The sequence below is a fragment of the Ursus maritimus genome, unplaced genomic scaffold (genome assembly GCF_017311325.1).
Source record: "Ursus maritimus isolate PB19 unplaced genomic scaffold, ASM1731132v1 scaffold_18, whole genome shotgun sequence".
NCBI classification, from domain to species: Eukaryota; Metazoa; Chordata; class Mammalia; order Carnivora; family Ursidae; genus Ursus; species Ursus maritimus.
Window position 1 is genome coordinate 47,647,526 of NW_024424230.1, and position 15,313 is coordinate 47,662,838.

The 15,313-nt window shown below is 37.9% G+C and overlaps 1 protein-coding gene across 1 annotated transcript in view; it reads right to left on the reverse strand.

Moving 5' to 3' along the window:
• Positions 1–14,377, reverse strand: part of MIB1 (MIB E3 ubiquitin protein ligase 1) — a 127,787-nt gene extending 113,410 nt beyond the window's left edge. Inside the window, exon 1 of the mRNA XM_040632663.1 lies at positions 13,956–14,377. Coding sequence (XP_040488597.1) covers positions 13,956–14,184 — 229 coding nt within the window. The 5' untranslated portion in view covers positions 14,185–14,377. The remainder of the gene's footprint in view (positions 1–13,955) is intronic.
• Between the last annotated feature and the right edge of the window lie 936 nt (positions 14,378–15,313).

Sequence of the window (15,313 nt, forward strand, 5' to 3'; positions counted from 1 at the left end):
AGCAGCCTACTCCACCATCAAGATGAGCACTACAGAATTTTTAATGAGAACACAATTAATTGACTTTAAAACAAAAGTTGATATTTAAAGAAAACACAAAAAGGAGAAAAAGTATTTAATAAGCAAGACCAACATTTTACTGCTCTTACTTCAGTAGCTTATTTGTTTCCCCTAAGACATTCACCCAATTCATTCTCATCTAAAACCATTCCCTCCCAGTATAAATCTCCTTAGCCTTGGCAAGTGTTATTCCTTAAAATGTTCATTTCATAAAACTTAATTCCCTAACTAAACCTATTAGTCCTTTTTCTCCTTCCTATAGAATACCGTATTACCCTAGAGACTTAATTCTCTTTTCCTTTGCTACGCTTTATGAAGACATCTGCCACCATTAAATGAACCACCTGATGATAGCTTTTGACTCATTCTACCAATACTCAAATGACCATCTGCTCCACATTTTAATGGCATCTAGCCTAAATTCAAAAACTTAGAGAATTTACATAGCTTAAGTCTTTTTGCTGGAAAATTTAATGAGAACAATACAACATGCTGGTCAAGATCAATGATCACAGTTCTTAAGAGAACCAATGAAAACAACTCAAAAATCACAAAGCACTGATTTATTTAAGTAAAATGTTAAATTTCTAGTTAGAAAAGATGATTGAAAGAAATAACTAGAATTCTCACTATAAGCAGTGCACTCAACAAAGCACTTCAACATGTAACAAGAATACCTAAATTATCACTTCCCATAATAGCAAAAGAAAAAAGTAAACAATAGTTCACTAACAAAAGAATGGAAACATATTTGGTATAGAATGGAACACCTAAAATTAATGCTCATTAGTCACACAACGTGAATGAATCCTTCAACCATAATGCTGATTTTTTTTAATTATCTAAGAATACAAAATGATGCAAATAAAGTACTATATATTGTTTACAGGTACATAAAAACACAGCACAAATGTTAAAAAAAAACCATAAAAATGATAAACTTCTGGGTAACAGTTACCCTAGGAGAGGAGTGAAGGGAATGAAATTGGATAGACGTACACATGGTGTTTTGTTTCTAGATGGGTTCACCAGTATTTATCACTCATAATCTACTTGGATATCTTATATATTAAATGATAAATTTTAAAACATTTTTAAAGTTAAAAAAATCTTAATAGACTAATATGACACCTAGTTAATCCTCTAAATTTGTGCCCTAATTGAAAGATTTCACCTAACATAAAAAAAAGAATTTACAAGTCATTAGATAGGATTTAAATGTAATTACTTATTGTGGCATTAACTGTTGACGTCATTCAACCAAACAAGAAATCCTATTTCTGCATTCAACTTTAACCTCAAATCAATGTGACAAAAAGTAATACAGAGATTAAAGAGGGTTAAACCAACTATAGAATGCATCTTATTCTCCCTGAACCTTCAAACTACTTACTGGTTTAGAAATTGTCTCAACAATAATCAAAATTCCTAATGAGGGGTAAGGCCTTTGTGACCCGTCAGCTGGTTGGTATATTCCACATTCCCTTCTCTTGAGAAATACTAAGTTAATGAAAATAAGATTGTTATTATATTAACAATACTAGCCACTACACATTACCACATCAAGCTAATGTGCTTTACACACACCTTATTTAAACCTTCCCAACAACACTAAAAGCTGGACATTATGATCCCCACGTAAAGATGAAGGTATTAAGGCTCAGATAAGTAACCTACCTGAAGTCATACAACATTAGTCGGTGGCAGGCTCAAATTCAAACCTAGGTGGGTCTGACTACAAAGCTTGGCCCTCTTAAGGTCTTTGCTCCACCAGAGTTTTTTCTCCATGTGATCGCATTTAAAGAATAATAACGTGGGGCGCCTGGGTGGCACAGCAGTTAACCGTCTGCCTTCGGCTCAGGGTGTGATCCCGGCGTTATGGGATCGAGCCCCACATCAGGCTCCTCCACTATGAGCCTGCTTCTTCCTCTCCCACTCCCCCTGCTTGTGTTCCCTCTCTCACTGGCTGTTCTCTTTCCTGTCGAATAAATAAATAAAATCTTTAAAAAAATAAAGAAAGAAAGAATAATAAAGAATAATAACGTATCTAGGGCATCATGTTCCCCATTCAAGCTACTAGATTCAAAATACTGTAAGTTATCAAGTCCTATTCTACTAGTCAAATAAATCTCAAAGAGATACACTTTAAAAATTGAAAAGATTATCTACTTTTTAGTTGATTTCAACAATGTAGCAGAGTGAAACATCACTACTTCAAGTACAACCAACTCTTGTTACACTTTAAGAAAATGTCTCTGAAGGCATCTCACCAAAATCTACAACTCCATCATATCTTTTCTGTTGGACAAGTTATTCTCATCTATTTTTGCATGCTCTACTACTCTACTATATTATAAGTTTGCAATAATAAAATTACAGTCATGCCAAACACAGTCTAAACGAAAGAAACAAGTTATCAAAATAGGCATACACTTGACACTTTTAGTGGTATATTTGTTATTTTTAGCATTTGTTGCATAGGGGTAGAAAGTTAACGAGGTCAAACAAAATTAAGAATTTAACACTTTTTTCCTGCTAAACAATAAAAATTCACTATTTCACTTTAGAAGCAAAACACGTGTCTGTGTACCTTGACATACTCCCACTTCATTTTACACATAAAGAAGTATGGCTCAAAGAGATTAATGTTATAAAGTTAAAAAAATAAAAAAGACTGACAAACCTAGATTTTTTTTCTTAAAGATTTTATTTATTTATTTAACAGAGAGACAGCCAGCGAGAGAGGGAACACAGGCAGTGGGATTGGGAGAGGAAGAAGCAGACTCCCTGCTGAGCAGGGAGCAGGATGGAGGCTCTATCCCAGGACTCTGGAGTCATGACCTGAGCCAAAGCCAGAGCTTAACTGATTGAGCCACCCAGGAGCCCTGACAAACCCAGATTTTAATCTCCACCATCAACTTATTACTTGTGAAATCTTAGACAAGCTAGTTCATTTCTCATAGCCTGTTTTCTCATCAGTAAAATAAAGGCTATCAAATAACTTTTTATCAGGATTAAATGAGAAAGAGCATATAAAACACTTAGCATAGTGCCTGATACATGACTGGAGTTCATGAAATATTAGTCTACTCCCCTAACAGTCTTACTTGATAAAATCTAAAATGAACAAATAGGGGCGCCTGGGTGGCGCAGTCGTTAAGCGTCTGCCTTCGGCTCAGGGTGTGATCCCAGCGTTCTGGGATCGAGCCCCACATCAGGCTCCTCTGCTAGGAGCCTGCTTCTTCCTCTCCTACTCCCCCTGCTTGTGTTCCCTCTCTCGCTGGCTGTCTCTCTCTGTCAAATAAATAAATAAAATCTTTAAAAAAAATAAAATAAAATAAAATAAAATGAACAAATAATCTTAATTTCCCTACTAAACTAATGCATTTTCCACTACTTCATGAACAGAGACTCGGGAAACGGGTGAGCAAGGCACCATAATCTTAACTATTACAATTCCAAGCTGTTATGATTTATTATCATCAGCCTTAAAAACTCTTTAAAAATCAAATAACGATTTTTTAAAATAAAAGTTTCCATCCCATTTCTTGACTTTTTAGGAACAAAATTATCATCAAGAAAATAAATCTACCCCTGGAGAAAACCAAATACTCATATCATGAGTGTGTTTACAGAATATAAACTAATTCTAACCAATGCAACTATCTACAGAGGTTAACGTACTTTAAAAAAAAAAAAAAGTATTCCAAAATGAATGTCTGGACTATCTGCTGTTGTTTCCTTACCTCCTCCACTAAGTGAAATACCACCTTAACTTAGTTGTGTTCTATCAATTCATTTGTAAGCCAGTTGTATAGAATTCAGAACCCATTTTCCCTCCAAAACAAAGTTTTAAAGATAACTTAAATACCAGACTATTTCACAAGAACCTGTTTACACAGAGCTATGGGCATACAAAGATAAAAACTGTTAAAACTGATAACTCTCACAAAGTTAGCTTAGAGGGAATACACCTCAACACAATAAAGCTCATTTATAGGGCGCCTGGGTGGCTCAATTGGTTAAGTGTCTGCCTTCCACTCAGATGGTGATCCCAGGGTTCTGAGACTGAGCCCCATGTAGGGCTCCCTGCTCAGCGGGGAGCCTGCTTCTCCCTCTCCCTCTGCCACTCCCCCTGCTTGTACTCTCTCACCCTCTGTCAAATAAATAAAATCTTTTAAAATAATAAACAAATAAATAAATAAATAAATGTCACATGTGATAAACCCACAGCTAACATCATATTCAATACTCTAAGATCAGGAACAAGACAAAAATGTCCACTCTAGCCACTTTTATTCAACATAGTACTGAAAGTCCTAACCGCAGCCATCAGACAAGAAAAAGAAATAAAAGGAATCCAAATTGGTAAGGAATTTGTCATTATTTGCAGATGACATACCATATGTAGAAAACCCTAACAATGCCACCAAAAAACTATCAGGACTAATAAATGAATTCAGTAAAGCTGCAAGATGCAAAATTAATATACAGAAATCTGTTGCACTAATAACACTAATAATGAAGCAGCAGAAAGAGAAATTAACAAAACAATCCTGTTTACAATTTTATCAAAAGGAATAAAACACCTGCAGCAAATATATTGAACCAAGGAGGTGAAAGACTTGTACACTAAAAACTATAAGATACTGATGAAAGAAATTGAAAACAATAGAAAGAAACAAATAGAAACACTGTGCTCATAGACTGGAAAAATTAATGTTGTTAAAATGTCCATAATAACTAAAGTAATCCACTGATTTAATCCTTACCGAAATACCAATAGCATTTTTCACAGAAGTAAAACGAATAATCCTAAAATCGTATGGAACCACAAAAGATCCCAAATAGCCAAAGCAATCTTGAGGAGGAAGAAAGAAAGCTGAAGATATCACAATCCCAGATTTTAAGCTATAATACAAAGTTAAAGTAATCAAAACAGTACTGGTACTGGCATAAAAACAGACACTGATCAATGGAACAGAATAGAGTGTGCAGAAATAAACCCATGCTTATACAATTAATCTACAACAAAAGAGGCAAGAATATAAAAGGGGAAAAGACAGTCTCTTCAATAAATGTGTGTTGGGAAAACTAGACAGCTGCATGCAAAAGAATGAAACTGGACAATTTCTTATACCATACATAAAAATAAACTCAAACTAGATTAAAGACCTAAATATAAGACCCCAAATCATAGAACTTGTGAAAGAAAACATAGGCAGTAATCTCTTGGACATGGACTTTAGCAACATTTTTCTGGATATGTCATCTCAGGCAAAGGAAACATAATCAAAAATAAACTACTGGGACTACATCAAATTAAAAGGCTTTTACAGCAAAGGAAACCGTCAACAAAACAAAATGGCAAACTACTGAATGGGAGAAGATATTTACAAATGATATATCTGATAAAGGGTTAATATCATCCAAAATATATAAAGAACACATACAACTTAACATTAAAAACAATCCAATTTAAAAATAGGCAGAAGACCTGAATAGACATTTTTCAAAGAAGGCATACAGATGGCCAACAGACACATGAAAAGATGCTCAGCATCACTAATCATCCAGAAATGCAAATCAAAACAACAGTGAGATATCACCTCACACCAATCACTATGGCTAGTATCAAAAAGAAAATAACAAGTGTTGGAAAGGATGTGATGAAAAGGGAACCCTCATGCACTGCTGGTGGGAATGTAAGCTGGTACAACCAGCATGGAAAACAGTATGGAGGTTCCTCAAAAAATTAAAAATATAACTACCATATGATCCAGTAATTCCAGTGCTGGGTATTACTCAAAGAAAATGAAAGCACTAATTCAAAAAGATACATGCACCCCAATGTTTACTGCAGCATTATTTACAACACCCAAGCTACAGAAGCAACTTATATGTCTACTGACAGATGAATGGATAAAGATAATGTGGTATATATACACAATGGAAAATTACTCAGACATAAAAAAAAGAATGAAATCTTGCCAATCACAACAACATGGACGGGTCTACAGGGTAGTAGGCTAAGTAAAATAAGACACAGAAAGACAAATATCATATGATTTCATTTATACATGAAACCTAAAAAAAGAAAAAGGAACAAACAAAAAACAACAACAAATAAGGGAAGGAGACTCATAAACATTACAGGACAAACTAGTGGTTGCGAAAAGGGAGAGGTGTAGGAGAATAGGCAAAATAGGTGAAAGGGCTTAAGAGGTACAAATTTCCAGTTATAAAGTAAATAACACAGAGATGAAAAGTACAATGTAGAGGATATAGTCAGTAATACAGTAACAACTTTGGTGAGAGATGATAACTACATTCACAACGGTGAGCACCGAGTAATGACAGAATTGCTGAATCACTGCTGTATACCTGAAACTAATATAACATTGTATGTCAACTATATTTCAATTTAAAAATAATGAAAATTGTTGCTATGTTCCTAAGTCCAATGGAGGAATGTTCTATCACTGTAATCCAGACATGATGGTAAAAGAGGCAAGCTAAATGATGTGGGGACATATGAAAATGTGAGTAAAGAAATGGGTTTAAGAAGGCAAGGAGGAGTGGTGCCTGGGTGACTCAGTTGGTTAAGCAGCTGCCTTCAACTCAGGTCACCATCTCAGGGTGCTGGGATGGAGCCCCACTTTAGGCTCTCTGCTCAGCAGGGAGTCTGCTTCTCCCTCTCTCTCTGCTGTTCCTCTGCTTGTGGTCTTTCTCTCGTTCTCTCTCAAATAAAATCTTTAGGGAAAAAAAAATATAAGGAGGAATATTCTTTTTTTTAAAAAGCCATTTTCCTATAGGTACTTAAAATGCATAAGTTTCCTCGAGGTGACTTAGAGCAATGGTTTCCAAAGCGAGGTATACAACTCAGGAGATACAGCACATGATCCTTTGAAATGCAAGAGAAAATGGAAGTCCACAATGTCTTATCAATAATTACAAACTGTACGTGTGTTTGTAAGTTAGCAGCAAACTCACTTAGTGATAAACCCCAATCTGAACAAAAGGCTATATATAGTAGGTAGTCTTTATTATCCCCTTAGGATAATAATTCATATGCTTCCCTGCAGAAATATTAATTTATTTGATTACATGGTGCCACTGTGGACTTCAAAGTGGGTGTTATGTACTGTGTTGCAAACATACCATATTATAGTTCTAAAATCCAAAAGTATAAACTCGTCCCAAGCATTCTAAAAAAGGGGTTGTGGACTTTCACTGAAACTTTTACTTTTATATTTATTTTTTTCCTAAAAATCTAAGAATGAAATTAAGTTTTACTAACTATAAATTAGTCAGCTGACAACTAGCACCCTCAGTGGGCCTGTACAAAAACTCACACATCACACAGGGGACACAGGTGTACTGAAGGTCAGTGAGAGACTGAGAAGCAGGGCCCACCACCGTTGCTCACCTCTGGCATATTAAGACATGCTGCAGCTTTTTTGTGCCTAATTAAGTGGATTTGTGGAATGCATGTTAATGACACAAAACAACATGTTGTTGATTATATTGAGACAAACTGCTTAAGATGCAAAATTAAGAATGAGTTCCATATTTTTCATTTACAAAATAAATGAAAAATAAATGTTTCAAAATTGCACACATTTTCTGGGATGAAAAGTAGCTGTTAATGGTATGCTCCTTATAAGATTTTTTAATTATACCCATTTAATGTGTCCCAGGTAGAAATGATGCGAGAAAATAAGTGCTGCCCAAAAGAAACTAGAGTAAGCAAGGTGAAAACTGGTATTTGGAGATGTTTCCATCATTATATGGTTTTTAATACCAAAATGATGTGTATCCCCAATAAATTTTCATATTCATATCCTTAAAAGAAAATATTTTACTTCATTTTAAATTCAGTAAATTCGGAATTCATGGATTCAAAATATAAAAGTGAAACACCTTCCAATTCATACATAAGAAATGATTAGCCTCAGAAAAGATGGAAAATTACTAGCTAAATTTCAATAAAAATTTTACTTAACTGGTAATAGAATAGAAAAATAAGATTAAGATCTAGTAAATTGTATTAGTTAGGGTCCAGTTAGGACTGGTCAGGACACCAATCCCCCACTTCTAGAAATGGGGAAACGATGAAAAAAAATGAGATTACTAAAATATAAGAGGCTTAAAAAAAGTGTCCCACAGGGCTAGGGCTAGGACCCAGGCCTTAATGAAAGGGTCATGACCAGCTGGTGCTGGTGTCAATGAGTGGGGGCACGCTGAGGATATTTCTGGTTATACTGGAACTAAGTAAACTGGAATCAAATATTGACACTGAAATCCTGCTGGATAAGATGATACCAAAAGGAAGCAAGCAAAACAGAAAAGAACACGTTCCTTTTCCCACTCCAGCCTTCCAGTCTCCTTAGAGCGTCCCCTATTGGCAGAACCAACTAGGATCCAGCTGGCAAAAAAGAAGATGCAGAGTGCTACCCCAGCTTCACAAGGTAGAATACAGACAGAGTGGGTTTGAAGCCAAGACGCAAGAGCTTAAAACCAGCATAACATACTCAGAAATGCACTTCTTCCCTTTGGATCAATTATCCATCTTTGTGAGGTCTCCTAAAAGCTACAGCATCTAGCAAAATCAAGAACAGACGCAAATTCAATTTAGAATCAGATTTGATTTACTAACATATTCAACTAAGACTTTCAAAAAATGAAGAAAAATCATATTGCTCTCAATTTTTAAAAAAAGAATATTCTGATGAGAAGCAAAATAACAAAATATCACCCTGACGGTTGGATCCTTTCAGTCCAGGTATTTATCCTTTCTCTACATACATTTTACCATAATTTTTCAGTATTTAAAAGTTACAAAAAAGCATAGTATTATCTACAGTATCGCTTTGAAACCTACTTTTTTACTCAACAAATATTTGGTAAATATACACTAATTCTTTCACCTTAACTGCTAATATGTTATTGTATGAGACTCATGTAACATGACATACAAATTACTCTACGTAAAAACTCTAAGTAGTTAACAAATTATTGCTTTTATAAACAATACTGCAATGAATTTCTTTATATACACCTTTCTATGGATTTGTGCCTGAGGATCTCATGGATATACACTTAGAAGATTTTCTAAGTTGCAGAATACGTGCACTGTCAAGTTTACGAGACTGCCAAACTGCTTCTTAAAATGGTTGTATCAATTTACTGTCCCACCAATAACCTGAGAGCTCTGATTTCTCATATTCTGCATCAATACATACTATTTTTAGGCTTTCAATTTTTGTCACTCTGACTGGAGTGAAAGATATCTTTTTTTAATTTGTATTTCCAGGTTAGCTGGTTAGCTGTATGAATAGTTATTAGCTCTTTACTATTAACATCAAATCAAATTTTCGAAGCTAGAAGAAAATTTGTATCTAAAATGATCTAATCCATTTATCTCATACATAAAGGGAAAAGCCAGCTTCTAAGTGAAAATTTTCTCCCACACTTGGTAATGTAATTTACCAGCTACCAACACCTATGTTGACCCTAACCATACACTTGCAAGCAAATATTAATAGGTTGATTTTTCTCATTAAACAAAAGAAGCTTTACAGACAAGATAAGATTTCAGTAATTTGAATATTGGGTAAGATCTGATAGTTAAGTAGATATGACAATATCGTATCTTCTCCCAAAGGCACAGCTTGGCTTCAACAGTGTAGGATGACTGGAACTTTGAGCTGCTGTTTAGAACAAAGAAAATGTAAAAGATTAAGAACCCTGATAAAGTAAAAAAATAATACCACAAGAGTAAAGACAGACAATCTGGAGCTGGAGAATTCGACAGCCTCACATGCAGCTCAATTACTATATGCAATAGTAACTGAGAATGTAGATTGGATCCTGGACCAGAAAAAGGACATGAGTGGGCCAAATTTGGAATTTGAATAAGGTCTGTAGATTAGTTAATAGTATTGTACTAATTTATTTTTCTGGTTTCAATAATTGTACTTTGTAAGATATTAATACTTGAAGAAAATGAACAAGGGGCAAAAAAGGGGACTCTTTTTACTAGTTTTGTAATTTTTGTAAACCTAAAATTATTTCAGAAAGGTTAAATTTATTTTTATTTTAACTATGATGTAAATAAATATCAAGTACTGTATACAATATTTAATAAATCTTGAGAATGTAATAAAGTACCAATAGACATCAATTATCAAATATTTTGAAGAAAAAAGAGAAAAGAAAATTGAAAATTGAAATATTATAGTCCTGGGGTAAAATCAGATCTACGAGCTTGTAATTTGTTCAATCCTTTAAGGAAAAAAAAAATACTGAAGATATTAAATCATAGAAATTAAAATACATTTCAATAGCATTGCATAAGAAGGCCAGCTACCCTGCATCTAGAAATGCTTTTAAAATGTCTGTTAAAAGAATCAGATGAGCAAGATGAATTATTACACACAACAAATTAAACATGTAAAATTATCTTGTAAATTAAACTGAGATTTTAAAACAATTACCTCTAAAAACATCTGCTTTTATATAAGATAATGAAACTATTTATGACAGATATACTTCACACCACAAAGCACAGACAACATCAACATCCCTTCAAAAACTGCTATAGTATAGGATTTGTTACACTTTACCCTAGAAAGATATTTAAATTTCCTCATAAACCTGCAATTACTGATACCAAGACGACTCCAAATTACTGAGTTGTGGTCAAACTTCAGCTTGAGCTAGCAAGATCAAATTTTAAGAGCCTGCAGAAACAGGTATATGCCTCATTCAGTGTAAAATGTCAGAGTGTGAAGTGGTAAAATGTCTTTGGACAGCAATTAGTCAATATCTATCAAAATGTTAAATATGTGTACCCCCTGATGCAGCATTTCCACAACAGAAGTACTCAGCACATATGCATAGGATTATTCACTGCCATCATTGTAAATAAGAAGACCTGAAACAATATAAACGCCCATCAAGAAAGCACTGGTTAAAGAGATGATGACACCCAGTCACTGGAATATTATGCAGTTATGAAAGAATAAGGTAGACCTACATGTGCTAACGTGGAACAATTTCCGATATGTACTATTAAGTGAAAGAAACAAAAGTGCAGAAGAGAATATAGTTTATTACCATTTGTGCTTTAAAAAGGTAGATTTACAGTATATTGATAAATATGTTTGCAATAAATAGAGTATGTAAGAATACACAGGAAACTGATAACAATGACTGTCCCTTTCCGTACTGTTGAATCTTTTCCTTTGGACATGCATATACATCTTTCTCAATGTTTAAATAACCAGCTATGAAACACAATTTTATGAATTATCTGTTCAAAAAAAAAACTGAGTTGACTTGTTGCTGCCAATAACAATTATGAATCCATTTCAGATTTGTTAGGCTTTGTCAAACTCAATCATCAAGCCACAGAAGTAGCTTATTTATGAATTAACTCAAAATGTAATAGACTTTAAAGTTAAGATGTGAAACCATAAAACTCCTAAAAGAAAACATAGGCAGTAAGCTCTTTAATAATGATTTTGGCAATGATTTTTTTGGACTTGACACCAAAAGCAAAAGCAACAAAAGCAAAAATAAACAAGTGGGACTACATCAAACTAAAAAGTCACTGCACAGTAAAGGAAGCCATCAACAAAATGAAAGAGCAACCTACTGAATGGGAGAAAATACTTGCAAATAATACACATAAGGGATTAATATCTAAAATACATAAAGAACTCATACAATTCAACAGCAGAAAAACCAATCTGATTAAAAAATGGACAGAGGATCTGAATATTTTTTCAACAAAGATACAGATGGCCATGGGGTGCCTGGGTGGCTCAGTCGTTAAGCGTCTGCCTTCGGCTCAGGTCATGATCCCAGGGTCCTAGGATCGAGTCCCATGTCAGGCTCCCTGCTCAGCAGGAAGCCTGCTTCTCCCTCTCCCGCTCCCCCTGTTCCCTCTCTCGCTGTGTCTCTCTCTGTCCAATAAATAAATAAAATCTTTAAAAAAATAAATACAGATGGCCAACAGACAAATGAAAAAATGTTCAACATCACTAATCAACATAAAAATGCAAATCAAAACCACAATGAGATATCACCTCACGCTTGTTAGAATGGCTACTATCAAAAAGACAAGAAATAGCAAGGATTGGCAAGGATGTGGACAAAACTAAGGATGTTTACTGTTGGTGGGAACGTAAACTGGTACAGTATGGAGGTTCCTCAAAAGATTAAAAATAGAACTACCATATGATCAGGCAATACTTCTGGGTATCTACCCAAAGAAATGAAAACACTAACTCAAAAACATATATGCATCCTCATGTTCACTGCAGCATTATTTACAATAGCCAAGACAAGGAAACAACCTAAAAGTCAATCGATGGATGAATGGATAAAGAAAATGTGCCATATATGTGTGTGTGTATGTGTATATATATTATACATACACACACACATATAAAATGGAATATGACTCAACCATAAAAAAATTAAGCCCTGCCATTTGCAACAACATGGATGCATCTCGAGAACACTGTGCCAAGTGAAATAAAACAGAGAAAGACATATACCATATGATCTCATTTATACAGGAAATCTCAAAAAAATAAATAAATAAAGCTCATAGATACAAAGAATAGATTGGTGGTTGCCAAAGGTGGGAGTAAGCAAAATGGATGAAGGGTGTCAAAAGGCACAAACTTCCAGTTATAAAATAAATGTCTTGGGATGTTATGTACAGCATGGTGACTACAATTAATAACACTGTGTTGCATATTGGAAAGTTGGTAAGACAGTAAATCTTAAAAGTTCTCATTACAAAGGGAAAAAAATTTTATTAACTATGTATAATGATGGATGCTAACTAGACTTACTGTGATAATCATTTTGCAATATATATAAATATCAAATCACGTTGTACACGGAAAACTGATATGTCAACAATACCTCAATTTTTAAAAATAGCTTATTTATGCATTCTGAAAAGTAACAAATTTTAAATTTGAACTACTTTCTACTAAATAGAGTATCATGGGCAATTCTGTAAAAATGTTTTTGATTAAAGTAATCCAACGAAATAAGGTTAGATCTTTATTTTATGAGCACAAGCCTTCAGTTTCCCACCTTACATAAAAATACTAGAGTCAATAACAAACAGATTCCTGAAATTTGTGAATCAAGGACCTTGACTCATTGTGCATGAATGGGTAAGTCTCTGATATAATTTTACATACAAGATGGAATATTAACTACAAAAAAATCAGTGTCTAATCCACTTGGAAAAGGTATTTAACACAGGAAATGGTTCAACAGCTTAGACTGTTTTTCCCTCTATTAGTAATGAAACAATTTAGATGAAAAATCATTCTACAAGCTCTCAATTAACATTCAGCTACTGAACTCCAAGTCTTTCTATGTATTACAGGGGGCAATACATACTTATACATACATACATACATACATACATACATACATGGTATCTCAACAAATTCGAGCTACCAGAGGCCCCTCGGCAATTGTAACCCGACAACTAAACACCATATGGCTAGGCAAGCCTCTCTTCAGACAGTTATCACTCGGTGGCTGATTAATTTCAATGGCTTATTAGACAGGCCTCTCCAGACTCTCCCTAGAGAAGGAGGAGGGGAACAGTCTGTTGTCTTCCCGGTGCTTTGTGCCTTCTAGGCTTGAAAGCATCCTGGTGACGGTGCTGCCATCATTTCCCGTGGGGGTAGCGGGGTCTTTTCTGCAAGTTTTTGTCTACCAGGTACTGAACCTAAAATCTCCTTGGTTCTCTCCCTTCCCACCGCGGGCTTCTCCCAGGAAGCCCGACGACCTCCCGGTCTCGCCCCTTCCCCGCACGCGCGCAGGCCCGGGGCCAGGGGGCTAAGACTTACCCGTGGGCGCGCTGTCCAGGATGCGCAGGTCGTAGGCCCCGGAGCAGCGGTAGTTGGCGGCGGTGCCGTTGTCCCACACCACCACCACCTCCTCGGGGCTCTCGAAGCTCCGGACCGTGCCCACATGACCCTCGCCGCCGTCCTGCTTTCCCCACTTCCAGTCCGGGCCGCGCACTACCCGGGCCCCGACCCCTTCCACCATCACCCGGTTATTCCGGGAGTTACTCATCGGGGCCCGGGCGGTGGGCTCCGCCGCTGCCGCCGCCGGGGGGCCCGTGAGGGAGTTGGGCCCGGGCCGGACTCTCGGCGCCGGCGGGAGCGGCAGCGAGCCCCGGGGGACGTGGGAGTAACTCACGGGGGCGGCGGCGCGGTCCCCGCCAAGCCCACAACCGCCCTCCAGCCGTAGCCGCCGCCGCCGCGCCCCCCGCTCGGACTGGAGGCCGGACCGCAGCGGCTCAGAGGCGGCGGAGGCGGGCGGGCAGAGGGGAGGGGGCCGTGGGCGGGGACTCCCCCGCTTCCTCCGGGCTCCCCGGCCGGGCTACAGCGACGGCCGCCAGGAAACCACGCTCTCCCCCGGCCGGGAGCGCGGGGAGCGCAGGGGGCCGGGGGAGGCTAGCCCGGGGGAGACGGCGAAGGCGGCGGGGAGCAAGCTTAACTGCCGGCCTTTTTTCTCCCCTAGCCCCTCGCTCCGGGGTGGGCGCCCGACTGCCGGCGCCGCCTCCTCCCCCGTGGGCAGCGGTGGTACCTCCCGGCGTCCGGCGAGCGCCCGGGCCCACTGGCCCCCTTCTCTCTGCCCCCGCGCACGCCGCCGCGCTCCGCCCCGCCACAGAGTCCCCGCCGGGCGAGAGCGGCTCCACATCCGGATACTGACGCACCCAAGGCCGGAGCAGCACCTTCCCTGACTAGGAGGGGGAGCCTCAGCTACAGTTGGGCGAAAAGGGTTTTGGAGAGTCGCGCGACTGGAGAAAGAAAGGAAAAGAAAATCGATCCCTAAGCGTCTCTCCGGGGGCCCGATGAGAGTGCGCATGCGCCGGGTCCGGAAAGCGCGCGGGGGGCGGGGAGTGACGGCCAGCCCAAGCTTGAGGCGCTGGAGGGGCGATTCAATGGGGTTGTGGCCTGCGGGTGGTGCGGCGCGCCCCATTGGCTGTGAGGAAAGGGGCGGAGCAAGAAATCCGTCCCATTGGCCTGAAGGCGGGGCTGGAGGAAATCTAGATGAGGATGGGGTACGACACCGCGGGCACTGAAACCAGGTAGTTATTACGAGGTCAGTCTTTTTTTAAGTTCTAGTGTATCTAGGTGTACAGTGTGGACTTAGGATTCCGCGTTGTTTTAATCTTCTTTTTTAACAGGATCGGAAG